Here is a 25,632-nt window from a genome sequence, read left to right on the forward strand (position 1 = left end):
TGGCAAAGCTCCCCACCACAGAGAAGCTGCCCTGAGTGGAAGGGAGGGTGTGGGCATGCCCATTTGTTTCGTGTCTCCCAGTGCTCTTCGCTTTCTTATTGCAGACCTGCATGGTTACAACAAAATGATCTGCAAAACTGAAAATATTTACTCTCTGGCTTTTACAGAAAAGGCTGACCAGCCTCTGGTTCCCGTACCGGTCAACTGATTGGAGTACCTTTCCAGTTTGGAAACATCTGGGCAGGCCCAGGTTTGCAAAATTCTTTAAGAGTAGTTATGGAGTTTTGCTTCTAAACATTTTTATGGCTGTATACTTCTGAGCTGAGGTTGTGCTGTGTAATTCTGAGCCGGGATTTTCTCAAACTGTTTCTTATTTCTTATACCGGACACCCCTAAATTCCAAGGGGAATGGGATGTTAAGGAAGCCATGGAGTTTAGGAAAAAGATACAGATTTCATTTCCATTTAAGCATCGATGTATCTCCATCCTAGGCAGTATCGGTTCTGTGGTATTGATAGGGGAACTAAATAGCAACCAAATTTATAGAAAATAGTGGGTCATTGGGTACACAAGTTCTTCTTTTCAACATTTTTGTAGTGTTTGCAGTTTAAGATGACCGTTCCTGAGAAACAGGCAGCCTCTTAGAATGAAATAGCATTTCCCCTGAACCATACTCAATTTTTATTTCGTAGACAGCAGGAAGGGCAATCACACATCCAACACTTGGGGACCTCAAAGATAAAACGTAACTTTCTGGGAGCACACTCCCCCCGTCTCCCTCTGCTCTTTTCACTGTCCCATTGTCCCTGAAGGCTCTTTTGTATCTTCTGCTCATGACTCCAGTAACTCTTCCTTCTCGTCCCTCAGCTGGTAAGTTTACTTTTCTACTTTGACCAAGCAAACTGAAGCCAACAGAAGAGAACTTTCACCAGCAACTCCCAGCACATCCGCTCGCCTTCTGATGTCTGTGACCTCACTCTCGCTGCCCCACCTCTTATTACAGGTGACATCGAAAGCCAGATCATCCAAAAGTCACCAGGGGGCCCATCCATACAATCTTCTCCGGGCTGTCACTCCCACATCCATCCTCTCTGTCACTACCTCATCTATTTTGTTCTCCTGCTAGTTGGCTCCTATCAGTATATAAAAGTCCATCCTCTTAAAAGAAACAAACAGCACTCCTTGACTCTAATTGGCCCCCACCAATTGCCACCCCATGTCTTTGCAGCAAATCTTTAATGAGTCGTTTAAACTCACTGTCTGCATATTTTCTTGAGCCATTCCCTTTGGCACCCACTCTGGCTTTCCCCCTGATCCCTCGCTCTATGGAAACTGCTCTGTCAAGGCCATCAGTGACCCCACGTTGCTAAATATAGTGGTCAGTTTTTAGTCTTCATCATGCGTGGCCCTTTGGCAGCATTTGACCCAGCTCTTCCATTTCTCCTCCCCCGTGTTCCTGCTTCACTTGGCCTCCAGCCCATCGCTCTGCTTTCGATCCACTGGCTGGTCTTTTGCCAACGTCTCCTCTTTTTTCCAAATATTTACTGCGAATGTGCCTCGGAGTTGGGTCCTGGGTCTCTCCTCTATCTCACTGCTATACTTTTGGTGGAAGCAACCAGACTTGGAAATTGACATGCCATCAATTTCTCGATTTGTCCAAAACTCCCTGATTGGCCTTTTCCATTTGGAACTCTCTCCCTGATACTCATATTCTTTTTCTTTCATTCATCTTGCTTTCACATTCATACATATGTTCTACTGTGTAAATTACTTTTCCAAATTCTGAATCAGTCCATACATATCATGTGAAATGCTCAGATCTCTATTATTTCCACTAAGATGCTTATTCTACCTTAGAACCTTTCTGCATTTCTGTATTTATGTCAATAAAGTGAATAGTATTTCTACAAGCCTCATAGTTAAACAGTGTGTTTGTTTGGGGCTACTATGTAACATGAAATAATGATACATCAACATAGTCCTTTTTCATTTAATTTTATGTAACACCAAGATGAGGTTTTTGCACTGAAGACTGTTTCATTGAAATTTTACCTACGTTATGGACAGTCAGTTTATGTGAAAGCCCTCATTTCTCCCCTTTTCTGATATATTTTCCATTTGGCTATTATAACATATACCTTGGCATGAAATAAAATTCCAAATCCATTCACATAATAAAATTAATACATTTAAATTATATTTTTTAATGTTAAAAAGAAAGAAAAAAAACCCCAGACTCCTCTACCTATTAGGCATTTCTGTGGCAATATCTAATAGACTCCTTAATCATGACATTGAAGAACTGAGCTGATTCCAGCCCCTTTCCACCTGCTCAGCCCCATCTTGTCCCATCCCCTGTGGATGGAGAGGACATCCATCCCATTTTCCAGGTCCAGATGTTGGAACCATGTTCTCTCTCTCTCTTTCTCTTACACACACACAGACAGCAAATCCAGCTTGTTAGAAAATTCTGGCTACTCTGAAATCATTAACCACATACTCCCTGTTCCCCACCCTCCTAGGAGCCACCTTCAACCCCTTGTTGGACACCAATTAGCCTACTTCTTCCATCTTTGCTTTTCTACAATCTCATCCACACAGAGTCAGAGGGAGCCTTTAAAAGCATACATTGAGGGGGTGGGTGTAGCTCAGTGATACAGTGCATGCTTAGCATGCATGAGATCCTGGGTTCAAACTACAGCACCTTCACTAAAATAAATAAATTAACCTCCTCCCAAGAAAACTCAAAACAAAAGCATAAATTGGACATCACCCATCCCATCAAAACTCACTAAAAGGGTCACCATTCCATTAGGAGCCAAAGTCTTCCCAAAGTCTTCGAGGACCCGGCCTGCTCTGCCTCTCCGCCCACACTCTCCCCATCACTCTGGGGGCCTCTGGCTCCGGCTCTTCCTTCTTCCTCCGGATCTATTCTGCTTCAAGTTCATTACTCCTTGAGATCTGCCAGGATTGCCTTATTCCCTCCTGCCTGCCTCCCACCCCACCACCATCACCTGAGTTTGCTCATATCACTCTTATTTTTCCCCAAGCTCTTGCTACCCCCATCATGTTGCCTGTTTTCTCTGCTAAAACTCTGAGCCCCCAGTGATGGGGAGTCGTGTCTATTTTGTTGACTAATAAAGCCCAAGAGCCTTGGGAATGGGTATAGTTACTAGATTCCCATAAGTAGTAGGAGCTTATACAGATTTGCTGAATGAAAGCAGAGGTCCTGGTCCAATTCGATGGAGCACTTCTGTGTCCTGCTCAAAGATTAACTCTCCTTTCCTCCTGAGAGAGGGTGACCACTTCCTTGGTGATCAAAGGCAAGATCTATTTTCTTTATGCTGTTAACCTTAGGCGGGGAGACTGGGGGATCTTCATTTATATTTTAAAATTTGATTCACTCTGCAGTTTGTCTCCTGTCTATGTATCCTTTTGAGAAACCATTTATGAGTGATCATTCTTCCATCAGATTGAACAGGATCCAGGGGGAAGTACCAAGCCTGTCCCATCGGCCTTTCTGTGTGTCATGTCCTGTGACCCAGTGGATGCTCAGCACGTAAGTGAACCAACAGGAGTGAGTGAAGTGATGGGAACATCTCATTATTGTGGTGGCTGCACTCTGTCCGATGCCTTGAGATTTGGGGAAGGGTTTACAACTGCGGAGGCGAGATGTCAGGTCCTCTGTGCTCTTCCTGAGTGCCCTGGCCTTACCCATTCCCCCAGCCCCCTCTGGGCAGCCAAGCCCAGGAGCTGGGCCACCGGCGATTGTGCTGATCAATAATCCACCTCACCCAATGTCCGGGGGTAAGAGCGGCCAGCACAACTGTTTGTAGACTCTGAAGTCAGGTCCTTGGAGGAATTCCTCACTGAACAATGTTTTGGACCTTTTATTTTTCTCTATAGCCTCCAGCTGAAGAAACAGATTGCCTTAGGTACATGAAAGGTGAGGACACCTACTATCCCCATGGAGCGCAGGTGGGGCTGAGAGTCTGCTGTTTGTACAGCCGGTGGGCTCGTGTTGCTTTGGGCATCCCTGTGCCTGAATTCCTGCAGTACACTCGGTGGTAAGAACGGGGGTGCCTGGCAGGGAGGGAAGCGGGTCGGGGGACTACACAGCTGGGGAGACGTTAACCTGGGGTGAGCGGGAGCCGGCTGATGCATGGAATCTCGGTGCAGGGAACTCTCCAAACTCAGAGAGGTTCCCACTCCCGCAGGGTCCCTTTCATCAGGGTGCTAGGCTGTCAGCACTGCAGGGTCCCTGTGAGGATCATGGTGCCTTCAGGCAGTGGGAAGTGAGGGGTCCAGTGGCAATTAAATTAACTGTGCACCCAAAGCCAACCCCCGTCTCTTTCAGCCTGTTTCCTAATCTGCAAAACTGGAATGATGTTAACCATCCCGCAGGTTTGTTGATGGGCTGGGACACACTAGACTGCCAGGAGCTGGAATTCCTCTGTGCCCTGATTGTTATCCTTCCTTCACACTATTTACTCTCACAAGTTCAGTCTCTCTGTCTCTCTCTCATTCACTTGTAACTTTCTCTCCTGCTCTGGTTTCATTTGATTCCCACCCTCCTCCCAATCCCCAGATGAGTGAAATTAATTTCTGTGTGTCAGTTCCAAATTCCCGGGAAAGATGCTCTGTCCCCTCTGGATTGGTTGTCCAACCCATCAGTTGCAGTCAGAGGAGTGAGTCCCTCTGTGACCAGAGGAGGGGCTCTGCCCAGCCCCCCAGCCACCACTGTGGGAGCACATAGCTCTCCGAGGAGGAGGTACTGGCTGTGACTTGGTGTCACTAAGTGTGAATTTATCTCTCCTCTTGCCCCACATTCATCCTCCTAAACAAAGATGAAAATTAAACACTCCCGAGATTTGTGTCATGGAACACTCAGGGTGGGGGCTAAGAGGGCTGGATTCCCTGCTGAGTGTAAGGGGCTACAGTGACTCCCCAACGAGAGCCTGTAAAGGAAACAGCACCGGCCCCACTGGACATTAGGGTGCTGAGTCTGCGTGACATTGAGCCAGGCTTCTGACCACAGCTCAGGGGTCTGTTCTGACCGGTTAGTCTTTGAAACCAACCAGCTTTGGATTCCTCAATCCCTCCCTGAGGTTTTACCTGAACCACGAGCTTCTGTATCTCTGAAGACAGATGATGAGGACCCTTCACGTAAGGCATTTGCACAGCCCTGTGCGGGAATTTGTGCTGCACGGTCTGCCCGGCGAGCTGACCAAAGTTCTTATTTTACTGATCTTAGAAATAGTCTGGTTTCCTGATGCACTGTTTCACTGAACAAGCAACAGAAGCCACCTCTGGCTGATAAAAGCAAAAAAGGGACTTAATGAAAAGATACTGGGAGGGTGCATGGAGTGGCCCAGACCAGAGCCGACCCGGGGGCCGTAGGAGATGTTGGGGAGCCCCAGGCACCAGGCTGCGCAGGGTGCTACCGGGCCCCCTGCTGCCCCAGCAGGGACCCCACTCCTCCTGACACTCCACCTCACTGCAGGTTCATGTCCCGGCAGGGCCAGGTCACACTGAAGCCACCAGCACACACCTCAATGGGGGAGTTGGCCCCTTCTCAGCTGAGGGCGTGCCTGGTGTGGGGAGATGCCCAGTTAGAGGAAGGCGGTTCCCCTACTGTTCCGAGTTAATGCGCAAGTCAGTGTCCATCACTCAGGAGAGCCGGGCTGGTCGGACCTCATTGTGGTGACTAGGCCGTCTGAGTTCACGTATTACTTTTTAGGTTGGAAGGCCCAAGAGGGAGAAAAAGTGGAGGTTCTAGTACTTATTTTATATTTCCCATGTACCAGGTGCGGTAAGCAAGCCACTTCAGACAAGGCCCATAACAACCACATTAATAGGCCACGGAGAAAGTCATGCAGTCAGGCCTCTGCAGCCCCGAAACCCGTGTCCTCATCAGTTCCGTAGTTACCAGTGGAAGTTGTAGGGATTTATGGGACTGTGTGCTCCTGTGGGGGCTGGGATGTGTGTATTTAAATCCACATCTTCAGAAACTCGGCCAGAACCACAGCCACTGATTGTCTGCATGGAGGCAGAGGAGGGGAGGCTTCCAGCCTCTGGTCCAGCTCGTGTGGAGCTCAGAAGTTGCTCCTTCTGTCCTGAAAACAACACCAGAGCTGAGGGAGCTGCAAACCCACTGCTCTTCTTAGATCCACAAGAAAACTGAGGGGGAAAGCTGCTCCCAACACAGAGAGGCAGCCGGGCAGGCTTGGAGAGTCACAGCTCCCAGGGCAGAACCCGCTTTTGTAAGAACCCCGGGGGCAGGCAGATTTAACAGGTCCCTGAGGCCAGCTGGAGGCTCAGCGTGGGGAAGTCCGAGTGTGACAACTCCAGGGGGCCAGTCAGAGGGGCCCCCTGCTCTTTTTCATGCATTTTACTTCCAGGACCGTTTCCTGTTCTCAGAGTGAAGATCATAGGAAAACTCCTCATGGTTCCTGCCAGGAAAGGAAAAAATAGCTCTATTGAAATACATCCAGAACATTCTCTTCCATTGTGGGTGGTTGTGTTTTGTTTTTTTTTTTTTTAATGAGAAATTATTTTACCAGAGCCTAACCTACCTGGGGGAAGGGAAATACCTTCTGTGTCACCCAAATTGGGGTGGGGGAAAGAGACACACTTGTGGAGGTCACAGCTCAGGGCACAGGCTCAATGAGAACTAATCACAGGACTACAAATGCCCTGCTCTGTCCCACTCCCCCAACACCTTACCTCCATTTCAGTAGGGCCCCTGTGTTATAACAGGAATAAAATTAAAAGAAGTAAATGTCTCAGGAGTGTCTAGGGAAAACCCAAAGACAGCGGGGAGATGGAAACAAGGACTCACGGGTGGCTTTAGCCTCTCGCACGAATAGCTGTAGCAAACTACACACAGCCCAGCCCCAGTAGATAAACAGAAAACCTCACAGAAGAAACTATTTATTTTGGTTCTCTTACCCAGTGCATTCCATGGTGCATCCTCGCCTAGAATTGAGTGGAAGCAAGTCCATCTCAGAAGGGACATACCTGAAGAGAAATGGCTTTCCAGACTCTGAAGGGCAGAGAAAGCACCAGCCTGGGTTAGAGAAAGGTGAGGGGTGGGGTAGGGGGTGGGCTGCATTCTTCCCCAAATAAGGAACCTTCCTGAGGCCAGCACAGTGGGAGGGAGGGCCATAGGGTGGAAGCAGCCAGACTTCTTCCTGAGAAGTGATAGGATGCCTCCAAGGGACCATTCAGATGCCCAAACTGTGTCCTGATGGTGGGAGCCAGTCGGTCTGCCTCAGAGCCCAGGACTGAGGTGGGCGCACAGCAGGCCTGTCTTACTTGGCCGGATCAATTTCACTTCTCCGAAACCCTGTGTAAAACATGAAGCGTGGACGACCTGGTGAGCACAGCTCTGCCCTCAAGACCGGTTTCAACTCCTCTCTTCCCAGAGAACAGCATCTCTGAGCCCGTCCTGGGTGACCTCACAGAGATCACCCTAGTGGCCCAGGCTAGTGACCGGGAACATGTACCTTCCTGCAGCCAACCCCAGACGTCCACTGATGCATCATATACTGGCAAAGATGTGAGTTCCTGTGCATTGGTCTAACAGCAGAGACTGCCACAGGCCCAAGAGGTGGTGTGTGGGACAAGCAGGGGTGCAGGAGTGTACGCAGTGCAAAGGTGTAAATGGTGGCAGGGGTGCAGGGGCTGTGGAGGGTGCAGGCAGTTCAGGGGATGCGGGGGTGCAGGCAGTGCGGAAGGGCAGAGAGTGGCAGGGGTGCAGAGGTACAGGGAGTGTAGGGGTGCAGGAAGGTGCTCCGGCACGTGGCCAGGGTCAGAAGGCAAGTGCACATCCTCGCAGTCAGCCTGACCCCGGGAGATTAGTGCAATGGTCTGGGGTGGCGGAGGGGGCGGCGGCGGCGGCGGCGGCGGCGGTGGGTGGGAGGCTGCCCGGGCAAGCCGGTCGATTTCTTCTCTTCCCTGCAGCCTGGCCTGGGGGGGTGTTGGCCGCCGGAGATTCGCCAGATGTTGGACTCCAGGTAAGCTTGCTCCTGGGTGGTGGGGCGGTTAGGTCAGTGGGCGGTGGCAGCGGCAAGGGGGCGGAGCGGGGCTGCCCCTGGCGAACTGATGGAATAGCTGCCTTCTCCCGGCTGCCGGGCCTGGGAGCGGCCTCTGCTGCCCCAGGTCGCTGCACACACCTGTCCCACTCAGCAAGCTGAGTGGGGAGTGGAGGCGGTGTGGTTAAGGTGCAGGGCCCACGGGGATAGGGGGGCTGCCGCACGGAAGCAGGTCAATTCGCTCCGCTCTCCCCCGCGGCGGAGCCAGGGGCGGCTTCTGCTGCCGTAGAGGCGGGACGCCGGTCTCCAGGTGAGCTTGGTCCTGGGAGGCGGCGGCGGCGGCGGCGGCGGCGGCTGGGGGTTGGGGTCCGTTCCAGGGAGCTGCTCCATTTCTTCTCTCCCCCGCGGCCTGGCCTGGGGGCGACCTCTGCCGCCAGAGATTTGCCTGAGGTCCGACTCCAGGTGAGCTTGCTCCTGGGAGATGGGTGCGGTGCAGTCAGGGGGCTGGGAAGGTGGTGGCTGCGGGGATAGGGAGGCTGCCCCGGGGGAGCTTGAGGATTAGCTCCCATGTCTGTGCCGCGTGGCCTGCAGGCGGCCTCTGCTGCGCCAGGTCCTGGGACAACCCTTTCCCACTTTGCCTGCTGGGGGCGGGAGGCAGGGTAGTCAGGGTGCACGGGTGGCGGGGGTCGGGGGCCTGCAGCGGGGGAGCGGGCACATTTGCTCCCATCTTCCCCGCGGCTTGTCCTGGGGGCGGTGTCTCTTGCTCTGGGTTAAGAGACACGTGTATCCTAGTCAGCCTGGCCCCAGGAGGCGGGCGTGTTACGTTGGGGGTGGTGGCAGCAGCGGCAGGTTTTCCCATGGAGCCGGTCCATTTGCTCCCATTTCTCCCCGTGGTTTGCCCTGGGGGCGGTCCCTGTTGTCCCTAGTTCGCCGGACGTCCATCTCCAGGTCAGCCTGCTCCCTAGAGGCGGCCACCGTGAGGTAAGGGGGCAGGAGCGGTGGCTGCTGTGGGGGTAGGGGGCTGCCTTGGGGAGCTGGTGGATTGGCTCCCGTCTCCCCGATGGCCTGGTGTGGGAGTGGCCTCTCCTGCCTCAGATCACCAGACACACCTGTCCCATTTAGCCTGCTGGGGGAGGGGCGCCCTGGGAAGTGCCTTTAAAGTGTGGGGGAGGCGACGGCAGGCGTAGAGGACCTGCAGCGCGGAGCCTGTCAATTTGCTCTCCTCTTCCCCACGGCCAAAGCTGGGGGCGTACTCTGCTGCCCAAGAAGCCGGATGCCCGTCTCCAGGTCAGCTTGCTCCTGGGAGGCGGGCGCGATGCTGTCGAGGGGCAGAGGCAGCTGCGACGGCCGGCTGCCCCGCCTAATGGGGCCACTTCTCCTCTCCCCTGACCTGGCCTGGGGACGGCCTCTCCCGCCCAAGATTAGCCTGAAACCCCACACCCGGTCAGGTTGCTCCTGGGAGGTGGGCGCGGTGACATCAAGGGTTGGAGAGGAGGGGGGTCTGCCCCTGGCGGGCTGGAGGATAAGCTCCCATCTCTCTGGAGGCCTGACGTGGGGGTGGCCTCTGCTGCCCCTCATTCCTGGGTCACCCTTCTCCAGGACATATTGCCCCGGGGGTGCTGTAGGCTGCGGGGGCGGCGGGTTGTTGGCGGGGGTATGGAGCTTGCCGCTTGGGAGCTGGTGGTTTAGATCCCATTTCCCCCGCAGCTTGGCCTGGGGGCAGCCTCTGTTGCCCCAGGTCGCAAAGCACTGTTTCCCTGACAGCTTAACCACCGGAAGTGGGCAGGATGTGCTGAGGGGGCGGAGGCAGCCGCCAAGGCAGCGACGGAGGGGGCTGTCCCTGGCCAGCCGGTCAATTTGTTCCCATCTCAACATTTGCTGTCCCAGTTTCGCAGGACGCCCTTCTCCAGTTTATCCTTCTCCTGGGAGGTAGGCTCAGTGCATGCAGCCCAAGGTCTGGGCTCTCCCCTGGGGAGGGGCAGAACGCTCTTCTTCTTCTTTGTCTTTATTCTTCAGCAAAGTGGTTACTGGCCCCAATTCTTAATTCTGAGAAAGTGTAGCCTGTGTTACGGAGGAGCTGCTGGACAGTGAGGTTTCTGGGTGGGTTTTCACATCAGCTGATGCCCCAGGCAGGCAGGAAATGTATTGCTTAGAGCTTCTTAGTCTGGAGTTGGGGGATGGCCCCGCCATCCTCACCATGCTTTTTAAAAATGTGTTACTCCCCTCTTTTTCCTAGGTGACATTTTATGTTATTGGGTCCCAGATTGCTGGCACACTCATCCCTGTTCTCAAACATCTTTTAAACTTGGGTGAAGTGATAAGTTGGGGAAGAAGATGATTTACTGAAAGGTAAGAATACTTAAATTTGCATTAAAGCTACATTCTGTCAATCTTTCTCAAATGATTTTTCTCTGATTCTAAATCCATGACCTAGTGAATGTTGTACTCCTGTGTAAATCATTGATCTTCACATCACACTTGTTGAGTGGTCAACGAGATTTGTTATTTAGATTATTCCTGAAAGGAAAAGCTCAGGCTTTTGAGAATTCCTTGTCTGATGTCACCCAGGCAGTCACAGTAGAAGACAGAGCTGATATAAAAATCCCTCACCTGCCTGAACTGCAAAGCTTCTGGGATTACTGATCCCTGAAATGCAGGTGACTCTTGATGATAATCTGGGGGATGGTTTATATGATCAGATTCTTCCAGTCCTGTAAATGGGTTCCGTGGCCCCAGCCCCGGGAGAGCTGGTCATAAGGGCCATATCGTGAGGGGTGGGATGGGAAGGCAAGGTCTAAGAGCTGGCATCACTGAGATTCCACACTCGCTAAACACAGACCCCAGAGCCTAATTGTTGTCAGGTTCTGTTCTGGATTTGAGAGTGTGTTCAGACATGATTCTTGCCCTTCAGGGGTCACTGCCTGGGTGGAAGTAACCTTTACATAAATCTGGGGAGGATGACAATTAAGTAGATGGGCTGTTATGATTCTCAGTGTGCCCAGGCTCGCTCTTCCAGGCACTCGTGGGACTAACGAGAGTCATGTTATTCACTCATACACTGATTTATTACCCTTGAATTGATCATTTGTCCCACAGTAAGTGAAACAAGCGATGAGGAACCTGAGTTTTGTCCCCTTTCCTAGCACTGATTGTATCTGTCAGTCAGGCGCCCTGCGTATGCATTGTGAAATGGTGGTATTTCTTGCCCAATGGGACTGCACTGTCAGTTCTGAGAATCAGGGGAGACACGTGGGTAGGACAGCACACTGACACATATGGCACCCCCCCACCCCATGAGACAGCATTGTCGATGCTCAGGTGACCCGATGTAGACCGCGGTGCTAAATCTGAGCATGTTTAGTGATCTTGGTGGCTATGAAAATACAGACTGCCGGTCCCTAATTCTGGAGACTCTGAGGGTGTGCACCCCAGAATTCTGCATTTTAAGAAGCACTTTAACTAATTCTGATGAAGATGATCTGAGTGTCCCACTGAGAAACACTGGTGTGCGATGCACCAGTATTGAGGATTCTCAGGGAGCGATGTTTTTTCAGGATGGTCCAAGGGCCCTCACGAGACTTTTGCCTTGGGTGTAATTGTATGTGTTCGAAAGTGATGTCTCTCACTTCCAGTGCTTGTCAGCATGCTCTGTGCAGGGATTTGCTCTCAGCAGATATCAAAAACTATAAGTCTTCAGGTCACCGAGCTAGAGTGTGGGCGATCTTTTATTTTGGTTTTCTTTATTGCAATGCGGAGTCTCCCGAGAAGAGATTCAGACTGAACAGCTTTGTGTCGGACTTTGGAAGACCGCTGGTGCCCAAGGGGTTCTCTGGCAGCACAATGACGAATCTAGGTCCCTCTTTCACTGCTACGTCAATGAAGTGGACCGCATGGACAAGGCCAAAGCTGGTATCCCAACCATAGCCCTTGACAGTGATGTTCGGCTCCAGGAAGCCATCAGATGCAGCAGGTGGCCAGAGAAGGAGCCTAACGGGCTCATGAAATGTGACACCCCCAGCTTCATCAACACGGACCAGAACTCTTCCTTTGGGGAAGATGATCTCCTGATTTTGGAACCACCGATTGTTCTAGAAAATAAGCCAGTTGCCCAGACCTCACACAAAGACTTGAATTGGAAATGTGCTTTGTCAAGTGTTTCTCTGAAGATGTGAAGTCTGTCTTTGTATGGCAGGAAGTCCCCTTTCACAAAATTGTATGTGTTTGTGTCTGAGAGAGAGAAATGGAGACAGACAGAAAGACGGAGACAGAAGAGAGCCCCCTCAGAAGAGAGCTAGTTAAGGTGAGTTTTTGTGCCTTAGTAAACATTTGGGGTTTTGGGGGGAACAAAGTATTTACACTGTCTCATTCTCCTCGTTGGAAACCTTGGCCCCGTCCTCAGTGTCAGCGGCCTTGAACGGGGTTGCCATGGTGCTTTTCATCTGGCGCTGCCACTTCCACGCTCTGCCTTTAGCACGTTGCTTTGCCTCCCAGGGCTGCCACCCTTTAAACTGTAAGGTGAGGAGTCTGGAGTAGATGATCCATCCCAGCTCTGCTGTTTTGCAAATTTCTGATTTCGCATTCGGATGAGGCTGGGATACACCCAGAGCAGCATAAACCAGGCCCTACCTCCTGTCTCTTGCTGGGGCATCCCTCAGGTCTGTGCCTTCTACTCAAGCCTTTACTGAGCCCAGCTTTTGTCAGGAGCCCAAGTGCCTACCGGGATGGCAGGAGACCTGTCTCTCCTGGTCACGGTGGCAGACATTTCTATTGGTTGTGCTGAAACAGCTCTTCTGAGATCCTCCGGCCACCCTTGCTCCAACCTGAGGACAGACCTACCGTTCCTTTCCTAGGAGGAGGATCAATCCATGGTGCATTTTATGACAATCCTGTCCCCAGGAATGCACGGAAGGTTATCAGCTGAGTGAGGGGAAGTGCCTCTGTGTCTCTGTGTCCCTGTATCTCTGTCTGCTCACAGTGCCCTGCCACCGGCTACTGAACAAGAAAAGTGCTATTCACCATGCTGTGTCTTTTGCAGATGTGTAGGTGATGGTCTTGTGGCTCATGTGTGGGCTTTGTGCTGGGATGGTGAAGGGCTTATAAATACCTCATCAACATGTATTCGAGATGGCCTGGTGCCACACAGACTTGATTCATGAAGGCATCAAGCCTGCACACTGGTTTGGAAACAACTTGGTTTTGATCAGTCACACTGCATGCATGACTCACTGCTGATCTCTGGGTGGTTTTTTCATTTTAGATTTATTCACCCAGTGTCTTGCTTAAGCTGAAAAATACATTTATTTCACTAGAATATTCTCAGATTCTTTGTTTTCACACATCCAGTTGTTTAATTCCTTTAAAAATCATTTTGTGTTTATAATGCCTCCTAATATCTATCATCTCTAGGTTCCCAGTGGCCTGAGCCATGCACCAGATTTGATGTAGGAACTGTTCCACCAAAAGAAATCCCTTTGCCATAATATCTTTTGAGGAAAATATTATTCTTTAAGGCTCTAACAGTAAATCGTAGAACAAAGCATGGAACATTTATTGTAGTTAATACATGTTCATGCAAAAAGTAATGATATTTTCATTAAACAATGTTGATTTTAATAAATTTTACTAATGTGAATATTATTACTCATAATTTAAGTAACCAAATAAAACCACAGTTATTTATTATGAAGTTTGAAAACTATTTACACTGTCTCTCAATTAGAGGTAGCTTTATTAGAAGACTGAAGGGTATTTAAAAGATGGAAAAATACCCATGATGACACCATCATTTTTATTAACTAAATATCAAGAACTGTGCAGGGTTAAGATTGAACCCTCTGCAAGCTCTCAAGTTAGCATGAGGTAGTTTGTGGATGCTGCCAGAAGACAGGAGACTCCCCCAGGTTCAGAGACAAAGAACTTCTTGCCAGCACAGCAGGCAGCTTGGGGTTCATGTTCATGTTGGTTCCTGAGTTTCTTTCCTTTTGCTGTTCTAACAAAGGACCACAGACTCAGTGGCTTAAAGCAATACACATTCATCATCTCACTGTTCTTTTGTGCAGAAGTGCAAAGTCATTGTCAGTGGGCTTAAACCAACGTGTGGCCAAGGCTACGTTCCACACCGAGGCTCTAGGGAGGGATTCGTCTTCCTACCTTTCCCAGCTTGCAGAGGTGTTCACACTCCTTGGCCCAGGGCCCTGTGTCACTGTGACCTCTGCTGCCACTTTACATCTCTGTCTCTGACTATATAGATATAAAGGAAGAGTCTTCGACATCTGGTATGGACCCTTTTTCCTAAATGGACATTGTATCTCTATTTATGTGCAGATTAAAACCCCTTCCCTCCAGGGTGTGGTGGCATCAGCTCACAAGATTACCACTCTGGGCTTTAAGTGTCCTCTTTGTATTGACACCTGGGAACTTCTCTTTCCATAGTTAGCTCTCTGTTACATTTGTTGTTGTATTTTACCCGGCATTACTGAAAGTTTTACTTAAAATGGATCCTAATTAGCTCTGTTTACCTGTTTCCAGAGCTGAAGGCTTCAGTTCTAGATTATCTGTTTGATTTCTCTTAAAAATACATTCCAGTATATTTCTCTGGTGAAAGTCTTTACCCTGTTGTCTATTCTCCCATAATTTCCTTATTTTCTTGAATATATTAAAAGTATTTTATAGCCTTTATTGGTAACTCTGATGCCTACATCACCTGGGGGTTTGCATCCTTTGTCTAATGTTCCTTATTCTCATATTATCCGTTATATAGTCTTGACATGTTGCATGTCTTGAAATTCTTTATTACATGGCAGACATTGCAAATGAAAAATCCATATGTTATTTTCCGTGAGAGGTTTTCTACCTTCCTTTTAGGCAAACAGGGTGAGGGACTGATTATGTCGCTCCAATCAGGCGCTGAGGTGGATCAGGACTGAAGTGCCTTTTTTCTTAAAACAGCTTTGAGGTATACTTGGCAAAGTAATTTTCACACGTATAAAGTGTACAGCTAATACGTTTTGACATAAGTATATCCCCAAGAAACCATGACCACATTCAAGAGAGTGAACATACCCATCACCCACAAAGCTTCTCTCCTGCCATTTGTTGTCCCTCCCTCCCTCCCCATCTCTTCCCCTGGAAACCATTGATCTGCTTTCCATCACAACATATTGGTCTGCATTTTCAAGATCCTTGTATGAATGGATTAATGCAGTATCTACTCTATGTTGTCTGACTTCTTTCATTCAGTGTAATTATTTTGAGAGTCATCTGTGTTGCTGTATTAATAGCTTATTTTTCTTATAGCAGAGTATTGTTTAGTGCTGAGTTTTTACTGAAGAGTTTGTTGTGAGCAGTGTTTGGATAGACCATCATTTGTTTCTCCATTTACTTCTTGATGGATGCATGGGTTATTTACAACTTGAGCTATTATAAATAAAATTGCAGTGAATATTTGGTTACAAGTCTTTATATGGACATATGCTTTTCTTTTCTAAAGCACCACATGAGGAATATCTGGGTTATATGGTAGATAGGTATTTACCTTTTTTAAAGAAACTGTTAAAAGACTTTTCCAAAATGGTTGTACTCTTGTAAATTCCTTGTGGTGTGTATCAGCTCTGGTTGCTCTACTTCCTTAGCAGCACTTTGTAAGGTCGGTCTTTCTAATCGTATTCATTCTTGTATGTATGTGTACTAGTATCTCACTGTGGTTTTTAAAAGCATTTCTCTAATGACTAATGGCATCTTTAATCAGCATCTTTTCATATGCTTATTATCCATCTGGATATCTTTACTGAAGTGTGTTTTCTGGCCTCATTCATTCATTCAGGTGTTTGCATTATTATTGAGTTTTGAGACCTCTTTATTCTGGATCAGATACAAAGAGAGACCTTTATCAGACATATGATCTGCAAATAGCTTCTGTCTAAGGCTTGTCTTTTCATTTGCTTAGCAGTGTTTAGAACAGCTTTGAAGAGTCTTCATTTTGATAAAGTTCACTCTATCAGTTTCTTTTTAAAATAGATTATACTTTTGGTGTCATAGCAAAGAAATATTTGCCAAACCCAAGGTCATAAAGCTTAAGCCTATGCTTTTTCTCCTAGCTGTTTTATAGTTTTAGATTTCCTATTAAGATCTATGATCCATTGTGACTTAATTTTTGTATATTTTGTGAGGTGTGGATCAAAGTTCATTTTTTTTTTTTTTTTGCATATCACTATCTAATTCTTCCAGCACTACTTGTTGAAAAGATCCTTTCTCCACTGCATCCTTTTTGAGAATCAATTGTCTATATAAGTGTTGGTTTAGTTCTGAACATTCTATTCTGCTCCATTATTCTATTTTCCTGTTTTACACCAACACCATACTTTCTGATTACTGTAGTTTAAAAAAAAAAAAAAAAAGGCTGAAAATCAGATAGTGCAAGTCTTCCAACTTTGTTTTTCTTGTTCAAAATTGTTTTGGATATTTGGGATCCTTTGAATTTTTATATGAATTTTAGAATCAGTTTTAAAATTCCTTACATCCTGTTCTGCCAAATTTCCACCCATGTCTTTGGCCATCTCCAAAGCCACATTTTCTGAAGAAGTCTCTCTAGATCCCAGGTGAAAGGAATTTCTGTTTCATCTGTGCTCCAATCACATTTGATAATATTTGATTACATTTATTCATATTTGGCTGGATGTACTTGTGTGATCTTTCCTGCCATATAGTAAATCTCTCAAGATTTGGAATCTTGACTTGGTTCCCTCTGTCTGCTGAGAAAACTAGTTCTATGCTTTGCAGGAGTGAGCCCTGCAGTAAGAGGTATCTGCAGCACACATCTAGCTCATTGCTTGCATATCGTCAAGGAATCCTGCAGATTTAGAATTGTTTATTGATTGTTGTCTCCAAGACGGCTCAGCCTTTTTTATTTCTATTGCTACTGCTGCAGTTTCAAAGGAAAATGGGCTAATTATTTTCCAAATATCAAAACATACTGTAATTGAGCTGTGACGCAAATTATGTGCTGCTGTTTCTTAACAACCTGCTTAGTGTTCACAGGTACCTTCACTCATGGAACTTTTGGGAGAATGTCATATCCTCAGAGATAGCAATGCTGTCTTTGGCAACCTGAGCGGTAGTATCTGAACTCACTCCTGCTGTTTTTCCAGTGCCCCCTCTAGCACTCCTCCAGCCCTCCATGGGGGGCCTGCAGTTCTTCCCTCGAAAATCCTGTTGTTTCTCAGGAAGAATTCCCTATGAAACATATTCATGTCCTTCTTGTGGGGACATTCAGTCCAGAGACCTGACAGCAGGGGAAAATGTTTAGACTGCTTTTGGTAGAACGTAAATTCTTCCATACTTGTTAGAAGCAAATCCAATGAGGAAACTGTGTTGGCATCTAACAAATCAGGATAAATGTCTGATGAGGAAGATCAGCTTCCCCATCCCATTCAGGCGTCATGTTGATGTGACGCTCACCTTGGCTAACATTTTCTCCTGTGAGCAACGTGAAGTTCAAGACGTTATGAATGGCTTTTTGTTTTTCTTCCTTAGTCTTTCCACATTCACTGTGTCTGGTGAGATTATATGAATCCTGCTTATTTTCAGCCCAGCACTAAGCTTTTTAAAAGGATCACGTGTTTAAAAGGCTAGTGGACAATTTGTTAGAAGATTGAAATCCTTAGACTTTGGTCCTAGAGTTGAATCTTGGTTACTGGTGAATGAGAATTCCCGTTAAAATTTTAAATTCAGTGATATAAAGTTTTAAAAATAGTTAAATATTAGTCAATTTCATTAAACACTACAGCAGTTATTTACTTTTAAGCCTGTCTCTGGGGCAATTTTGCAATGATTCCCTCCCTTTATTAATTCCCTCTTTATCAGAATCCTTGAGAGGTCCCTGTCATCATTGTCAGTATCATCATCATCATCACCATCATCATGGAACTGATTCCTCTGGGAGATTCTAGGAAAATAAAGAGCTGGACGGGGTTATGTGCAGGTCAGTGTGTGCATATACAGTAAGAACAGTTGTCAGACATTAGATTCAAGATACCCATTCCATTTAGAGAAGAATGTGGTCATGAAATCCTGATGTGCTGAATGAAGGAAGCGATGGGAACAGGGTAGTCAATGGAAAGGAGGAGGAAGTGAGCGAAGCGGGGAGCATAGGTCCTTGGTTAGGTGATCAGCACATTGGTGAGGATGAGGGGAGTGTTATGGCAGAATCATGTCCCTCCCCGGCCACAGGGTAGCCACCTGTGACATGTTACTGTACATGGCAAAATGCATGACAGATATTTTAGGACAAAAATCTTAGAGGATTTCTGTCTTCTAAATTGTCTATCAGTTAGCATTTTAAACCCATGATACATTATTAAAGATTAGTGCAGGGGGACAAATAAAAAGGATTCATGTAATCTCACCAGACATACTGAATGTAGAAAGGCTAAGGAAGAAAAACAAAAAGTCATTCATATGTGCCTTGAACCATAAAATGCCCATGAGAGGAAATGTTACACAAGGTGAGTGTCACAGCCACATTCATAATGCCTGAATGGGATGGGACAAGGGGATCCTGAGATGAGACAATAGGGCGAGTAGCCTGGATTGTCCAGGTGGGCTGAATGTAATCACAGGGGTCCTTGAAATGGAGGACATTTCCCAGCTGAGTTTAAAATCAGAGGGAGGTGTAGCCATAGAGCAATGTTCAGAAAGGCTGCTGACCATGAAAATGGAGGAAGTCGTGGGGCACAAGCTAAGGAAGGTGGGTGACCTCTGGAAACTGGAAAAAAACAACAACAACAAGGAAACATTCTCTTCTAGACCCTCTAGAAGGAAGGAACCCTGCTGCTACCTTGAATTTAGCCCAATGAGAACTGTGTTGGATCTCTGACCTCCACAGCCATAAGCTGATAAATCTGTGCTGGTTTAAGCTCTTAAGCTTATGGAAATTTCTTACATTGGTAAGAGGAAAATAACATAGTGAGCCGTAGTGTAACGGATTAAAGGTATAGGATGGGGTGTGGAGAGGATTCTGACATTTACAACTAAAAAACAACCAGGTGAAGTGGAAGGTGTTTTAAGGAAGACCTACCTGGCAGGGCTATTAAGCAGACTGGAGCGAGGGGAGCATTGGAGTTAGAGGAATCAATTAAATCTCTACCAGAAAAATAAGGAATAAAATGTAACAGGGCTTCAGTGATAGTGGATGTAGGAATGGAAATGGGCAGAGAGACATAAATATTACTTTGAAATTAGCTACAGGTTTGATGACTGCATGTTGGGGAGACTTAGCCGATGTGTGGACTGAATGTTTGCATCCCCTCAAAATCCATATGTCGAAACCCCATCTCCCAGGGTGATGGTATTGGGAGGTGGGGCCTTTGGGACGTGATTAGTAGGATAAAATGAGGTCATGAGAGTAGAGCCCTCATGAATGGGATTAGTGTTCTTATACAAGCCCCCAGAGTGCTTGCTTCTCTCTGCTCTCTGGGATATGAATATATTGGGAAGACAGCCATCTTCGAGCTGGCAATCCTCTCAAGGATACATTGACCTTGAAAGTCTCAGCCTCCAAACCATAAGGAATATGCTGGTTGTTTAAGCCACCCGACCCACGGTAATTTGTTACAGCACCCCAGACTGACGAAGACAGTGGAGAATGCCTCTGAGTTTGGCACTGATTGCCTGGAGAATGCTGAAACCCAGGGAAGTGGGCAGCACAGACGTTTACTCATTTAATCCTGCCAACACAGTAGGAGATAGAGTCTACATATTCCTCGCTACTTAAAAGGTAAGGAAAAAGAGGCACAAATAATAACAACGACAACAAAAACAACAATAATTTGTCCAAGATTCACACAGAACCCCCTGGAGGCAGAGTGAGAATTTATACTCAGGCAGGCTGGCCCCAGAGCCCCTGCTCATAACTAATAAGTCAGATCACCTTGCTTATGTGGATCAGTTTTTTTCAACTGTGATATGAGGGTACTGTGTCCAGTAACTTATAATTTCAAAATACTTCACTGTAACGGAATCATTAGTCACAGGCCTTACAAACCACAGAAACCTACACATACAAAAATATCTCGTTAGGTCAAGATAACCAATAACGTTTTTAAATATTATACCTGCTGGGCCTTTGCAATAAAATGTCTTTTTATAATTCTGTCTGGCTACAGAATAACTTCATAATCCTGCATGTTGCTGGTGGCTCCCATGTTGGACAGCACGGGCCTAGAGATTTTAAATTACTTGCCCAGACTCGCCCAGGAAGCTCGTGGTGGGATCCGAGCTATAGTCTGGGACTTTTCCTTCCTATCCAACAAGTCCCTCATGGAAGTTTAGAAGCTTCTCCTTTGGTGCCCAGCTGTCTATCCGTACTTATAACATCTTGTCAGGTGTTCCAGCCTGCTCCTGAACATCAGCCAGAACCCACTTCTGCTCTATTTTGTCCAGGTAATACCTTCTAGCAACTTCCATTGCCTTCTTGGCATCAGTTCTTACCTGGAAGGGTAGTGGCTAGAGGTGGAAATGTGTCCACATGACAGGTTTTTCATAAACATAGCAGGAGTGGTCAAGAGAATAAAACGTCAGGAAGATGAGTAGAAGCAGGTCATTTAATATACCAAATGGGTACTTTCAATGTCTGTGTTTCCGAGTCCAGGCTTGTTCTGCTCGTGCATTACAGGCCAATAACTCAGGAGACCAGGTTTTGGGGGCAAGAAATAGCGACTTTAATTTGGAAAGCCAGCTGAGAAATGGTAGAATAATGTCCTGGGGAACCATCACCCCAAGTCAGATTTCAGGCTCTTCTTATATTAAAAATGGGAAGTGGGAATGCTTGGTTGTTGCAAACTTGGTGTATGAATTCTTTGTTGTTAGAATCCTTTGTTCTTGCAGCTCTTCACCTGGGTCACATCCGTGTAAACCTCCAACAAACAAATGTTGTTTTCTATTCTGTAACTTGTTATCTTTATGTGAATAGAAAAGTGTTAATATCCTTCAAAGTCAGAGCCTTGAGAATAGGGTCTCCTGTATATTTCAGGCTCTAGGCAACATTGTTTTACAAAAGGTGCAGAACCAACAAGACTAAGCCTAGGAAACAGGGCACAGGGTTAAAGTCAAAGGAACAGATCTAATATGGAGTCAGATTTTTTCTTTCCTATTTCAGTAGTGCCATGGAGAAGGCAGTTTGGGCAGCTTTTTGTAGGGTCCTGGAGGCTTTCTCTCTCAGCCTCTGTGTGCCTCTGTTGAAAACCCTTCATAGCTATCTGGCCTGCTGGAAAACCACTCCGCCTGTTTTGCCCTGAAGATGTGTTCTGTTTATAACTGATCTCTACTTCTTGGAAAACAACTCAATAAAAACTCAGTTGGTTTTCCACCAGCCATGGGCAGGGGTGAGGAATAGCACTTTATTATTTTATGAAAAAAAATAAAAGAAGTCTTAAAACAGCACTGGGCACATAGGAGAGAGTCAATAAATGCTTCCTGGCTGAAATCAAAAGTGATGGCTCAGTGATTCCATGGCTGCTTTATTTGCTGAGCTTGCTACTCCTTTGCTCCATTACACATTTTTTTTAACTGAAAAAGAAATACATGCATGTGGTTAAAAAATTTCAAACAGAGCACAAAAATACACAAGTGAAAGAAGTTTTCCCTCATCCTCTCTTCTTTCAGCCCTCCCTGGAGATGCCACTGTTTACAAACCTTTGTGTGTTTTCCAGATATGCTATGCACATTCCGACCTATGTATGTAAATTCCTTTAAAATATTACTTATTTTTAACTTAAAGGGATTTAAATCCTCATGTGTCTTCTGCCCTGGTAATAGAAAAGAACAAATCTGACTCCATATTAGATCTGTTCCTTTGACTAAACCCTGTGCTCTGTCTCCTAGGCTTCATCTTGCTTGTAAAACAATGTTGCCTAGAGCCTAAAATATACAGGAGAGCCTATTTTGAATGCTCTGACCTTTAAGGATATTTAACACTTTTCCATTCATATAAAGATAACAAGTTACCTAATAGAAAATAACGTCTGTTTTGTTGGAGGTTTACAGGGATCTGACACTGGTAGATAGCTGCAAGAACAAAGGATTCTAACAACAAAGAATTACTACATCAAGAAGATTGCAAAAACCAAGCTCGTAGGAAAGGAGCCTGAATTCTGACTTGGGGAGATGGTTTTCCAGGACATTAGTTTGCCATCTAGGTCTACAGAAAGTTGCTATTTCATGCCCCAACACCTGGTCTCCCAACTTACTGGCCTGTCCTGCATTAAGGAGAATGAATTTGGACTCAGTAACACTCCTATCTTCCTAGCAAGATGGGCCCTGGAATTGAGGGCAGCTATCCCACACCCAGGGACATACTGTGTGCCCTTGATGGTTCCCCGAGTGTGGGGAGTGGTTTACCCAGGAAGGATGGGGACTATGCACCAAAACTCAGGCAGTATGCTCCTTTTGGGATCTGACCTTGTACCTCCCGCTCCCCGCCAGCACAACACCTGGGACAGTGGAGGTAAGGCAGATATATTGCCTGCCTGTGTCCCAGCGTGTAAAAGGGGAATATGTACTCTTTCCAAGGTAGTTCTGAGCGACAACACCTGCGGGTGCTTGGTTCCCAGAGCAAAAGGAAACCCAGCTCCGCTTGGGGGCAACGGGTGTGATCCCCGTAGGGGTCCTGCAGAGGCCTTGGGTGGAGGGCTGTGCCAGGGAGTTAAAATATGAGCTGCGGGCCTTGAAGGGTTAGAGAAGTGTGCAGAGGCAGGACTGCTGCCTCCTTCAGGATGCCCCCAGAGTTAAAACTATTTCTCTCCATCTCTGCTACTCTCCTCCACACTCCAGATCCCTGCCTTCTCTCTGCTCCTCCTGTCCATGTCTCTCCCTCCACTTTTCCCCTTCTCCCCTCCTCCTCCCATCTTCTCCGTCCCTCCCTTCCCCAACTTCTCTTGCAGAACACAGAGAGGATCGCTGGCCCTCCTGCGCATGCGCAGTCTGTGCCAGCTGGACCGAGGGTTGGAAACTGCAACTCCGAGCCGGGGATCGGCCCCAAAGGCTTCTCAGCTCTTTCGCCCGGTAGGACTTTGGCTCCTGCCCTGGCGCCCCGGCCACAGCTGTCCAGGGCCAAGTGTGCACTTGCCGCCTCTCGCCCCAGCCGGGCTCCCCTCAGTCCGCGGCTGGCGTCCCCTTCCCCTCTCCCGCCCGCGAGTCCTCTCCTCCCGGGCTGCCTCTCCTCGGCCGCCGGCCCGTCCCCGCCCCTGGGCTGGCTGTGTCCCGGGCGGGCGGGTTCTGCGGACCCGGACGGGGGCGGGCGGCTGGGGCTGGGGCTGGGGCTGGCCTCCGAGCGGGGCTACAGCCCGCGTCCCCCCCACCGCTTTCCCTGACCCGCGACCCCGGGGCTGCCCTCCTCTCCCTTTCCCGCTACCTGGGGACCAGCTCAGTGGTGTGGGCGCTGCTCCCCGGGCTGAGAGCCTCCGGCTGTGAACCCCAGCTTCTCCTGTTGGAGTCGGGAAAAGGGAGCGTCAGTGCTGAGCGAGCTTCCGTCTCCTCCCTCAGTGTTTCTGCCCCAGGTAAGTACCTTGAACACTTTCACGTGTTTTGATGGCGGTGCTTGATGATGTCACTGTTTTTATAGTGAGAGGGATTACAGTGTTGAAAGCAAGGCTTGTTTCAGTTAAAAATGAGCTGAAGGCATGAGGCTGTGACATCCTCCATCCTTCCCTCTCCCAGGGTGAAACGTGTGGCCGTCTTTCTTGAAAAGATAGTTACAGTCCCTAACTAGCCCAGCCCAGCTAGGGTGTGTTAACAGGAACAGCACCACCAGAGGAGTTGGAGACTCAGGGACTTTGCAGTCCTAAAGAGCTCCTGGCAAAATTTGGTTTGTTTTGGTTTTTTTGTTCTTCTTAAATTGTGGGGCAGACTAGTAGTATAGAGGGAAAAATAATTGTCAAGAAATATTTTTTCATTTAACATCTTTATTGTGATATTGTTCACACACCATGAAGTCCACCCACTTAAATGCTACAATTCAGCAGCTTTAGCATATTCACAGTGGTGCAACCATTAATATTCCAGAACGTTTTCATCACTTCAGAAAGACCAGTGGAAATGAATGACCTATCCACCCCTTCCCAGTGCTGGTTCTAAAGAAGTTTCTTGGTTGTTCCTGACCATAAATTATCTTGTTACCCATAAAAACTCTGGTAGGAAATCTAAACAGAATTGTATTGAATCTGTCTATCAAAGCAAGAAGAATTAATGTCTTTATGGCATAAATTTCTTCTATCCATGAATATATCTCGGACCCTATATTTTCATATTTCCAGAGCCTGGCCCATGGGAAGTCCTCTTTAATTGTTGGGTTTGTGAATGATGAGATTCTATACATCGTTAGTTGCAACTGAAGCCTTTCACAGAAGAGAAAATAAACTCACTGAAGCCAAGCAACTCTCTGATGGTCAGAAAGAGTGACAGCCAGTGCTGGAGTGACCCAGTGGACTTGGTGTTTGTAACCAGATTTCTCTAGCACCTACAGCTAAGGGGATCAGAGTATTCTATTATTTTTTCTAAATGGCGTTGCTTTTATTTTTACTTATTTTTTAAAATTACTTTTTATTGAAGTGTAGTCAATTTAGAATGTTAGTTTCAGATGTACAGCAGAGATTCAGTTATAAACATATGCATATGTATCTACATATGTTTTAGATTGTTTTTAGTACAACTCATTACAAGAAATTGAATATAGTTCCCTGTGGTATATAGTAGGTCCTTGTCATTTATTTTATATTTATTAATGTGTATCTGTTAATCCCTTTTCCTGCCTGCTAACCACAGTTTGCTTTCTATGTCCATGAGTCTATTTCTAGCAGCACCGTATTTGCTAGTAATATATGCTGGTTGGCTGCTTTCAGTTTCAGTAATTCCACCTTATCTGTGGGCATTTTCCTTCTGGTGGGCCTGTGTGTGGTTTGCACACGTGATATAAGAGTTGTGTATTTGGGAGAACTCCAGGCCTCATGTAGTGCCTGGTACAGAGTGCCCACTGAGCTGATGCTTGAACTGGGAAAAAAAACATAGTAAACGTTGGAATTTCCACTATGGTTGAGACTTCCAGGTTTCCATAACCTGTTTAGCCCACCTTAATGTTGGCTGCACCCATACTGGGTAATTTGGTGGAACTTCATGGTATGGTGGTGTAGAGACGGGGCCTCGTATGCTTCTTCTCTTTCCGTTTTCTAAGACTCATTCTCCTGGGCCTTCCAGATCCTCCCCCAGAAGTGCCCAAGGCTGGCTTGGTGCTGCGCTGAGGCAATATTTGTTAATAAGACCCTTTCCTCATCTCTTCTGAGCCTCCGTTTCCTTCTCTGCACAATGAAGACTTAGACTAGAAAATTGCTTTTCAGTTTCTTTTAAGCCATGTTTCCTTTGAGAAACCGAATATACAAATCTCTCCTCCCATTCAACATACAGATTTTGACACATCCTCCAAGGAATGACATAGCTCTTTGTGGAAAATTGAAGTGATTGTGATTCCAGGTGGCACAGAAAAGACTCTTCAGACATTTATTGCAGGGAGAGGGCAGGAAAGGGGCAGTATATCCCACTTTCTAGTGTG

At 47.1% G+C, this 25,632-nt stretch overlaps 1 protein-coding gene across 11 annotated transcripts in view; it reads left to right on the top strand.

Annotated features, from left to right (window-relative positions):
* Positions 1 to 25,632, top strand: part of LOC141579551 (uncharacterized) — a 139,538-nt gene that overhangs the window by 1,721 nt on the left and 112,185 nt on the right. For 8 of the 11 annotated variants that reach the window (XM_074376028.1, XM_074376027.1, XM_074376035.1 and 5 more), the window contains exons 3-13: positions 168 to 1,003; positions 3,473 to 3,559; positions 3,907 to 3,946; positions 6,956 to 7,084; positions 7,428 to 7,561; positions 7,966 to 8,018; positions 9,801 to 9,965; positions 10,273 to 10,385; positions 11,793 to 12,336; positions 19,650 to 19,809; positions 22,863 to 23,587. In XM_074376028.1, coding sequence (XP_074232129.1) covers positions 962 to 1,003; positions 3,473 to 3,559; positions 3,907 to 3,946; positions 6,956 to 7,084; positions 7,428 to 7,561; positions 7,966 to 8,018; positions 9,801 to 9,965; positions 10,273 to 10,276 — 654 coding nt within the window. In that variant the 5' untranslated portion in view covers positions 168 to 961 and the 3' untranslated portion in view covers positions 10,277 to 10,385; positions 11,793 to 12,336; positions 19,650 to 19,809; positions 22,863 to 23,587. Of the gene's footprint in view, positions 1 to 167; positions 1,004 to 3,472; positions 3,560 to 3,906; positions 3,947 to 6,955; positions 7,085 to 7,427; positions 7,562 to 7,965; positions 8,019 to 9,800; positions 9,966 to 10,272; positions 10,386 to 11,792; positions 12,337 to 12,821; positions 13,348 to 19,649; positions 19,810 to 20,197; positions 20,475 to 22,862; positions 23,588 to 25,632 lie in introns of those variants that run through there. The other 3 variants (XM_074376034.1, XM_074376037.1, XM_074376036.1) reach the window with 3 other exon arrangements.

The sequence above is a fragment of the Camelus bactrianus genome, chromosome 13 (genome assembly GCF_048773025.1).
Source record: "Camelus bactrianus isolate YW-2024 breed Bactrian camel chromosome 13, ASM4877302v1, whole genome shotgun sequence".
Classification (NCBI taxonomy): Eukaryota; Metazoa; Chordata; class Mammalia; order Artiodactyla; family Camelidae; genus Camelus; species Camelus bactrianus.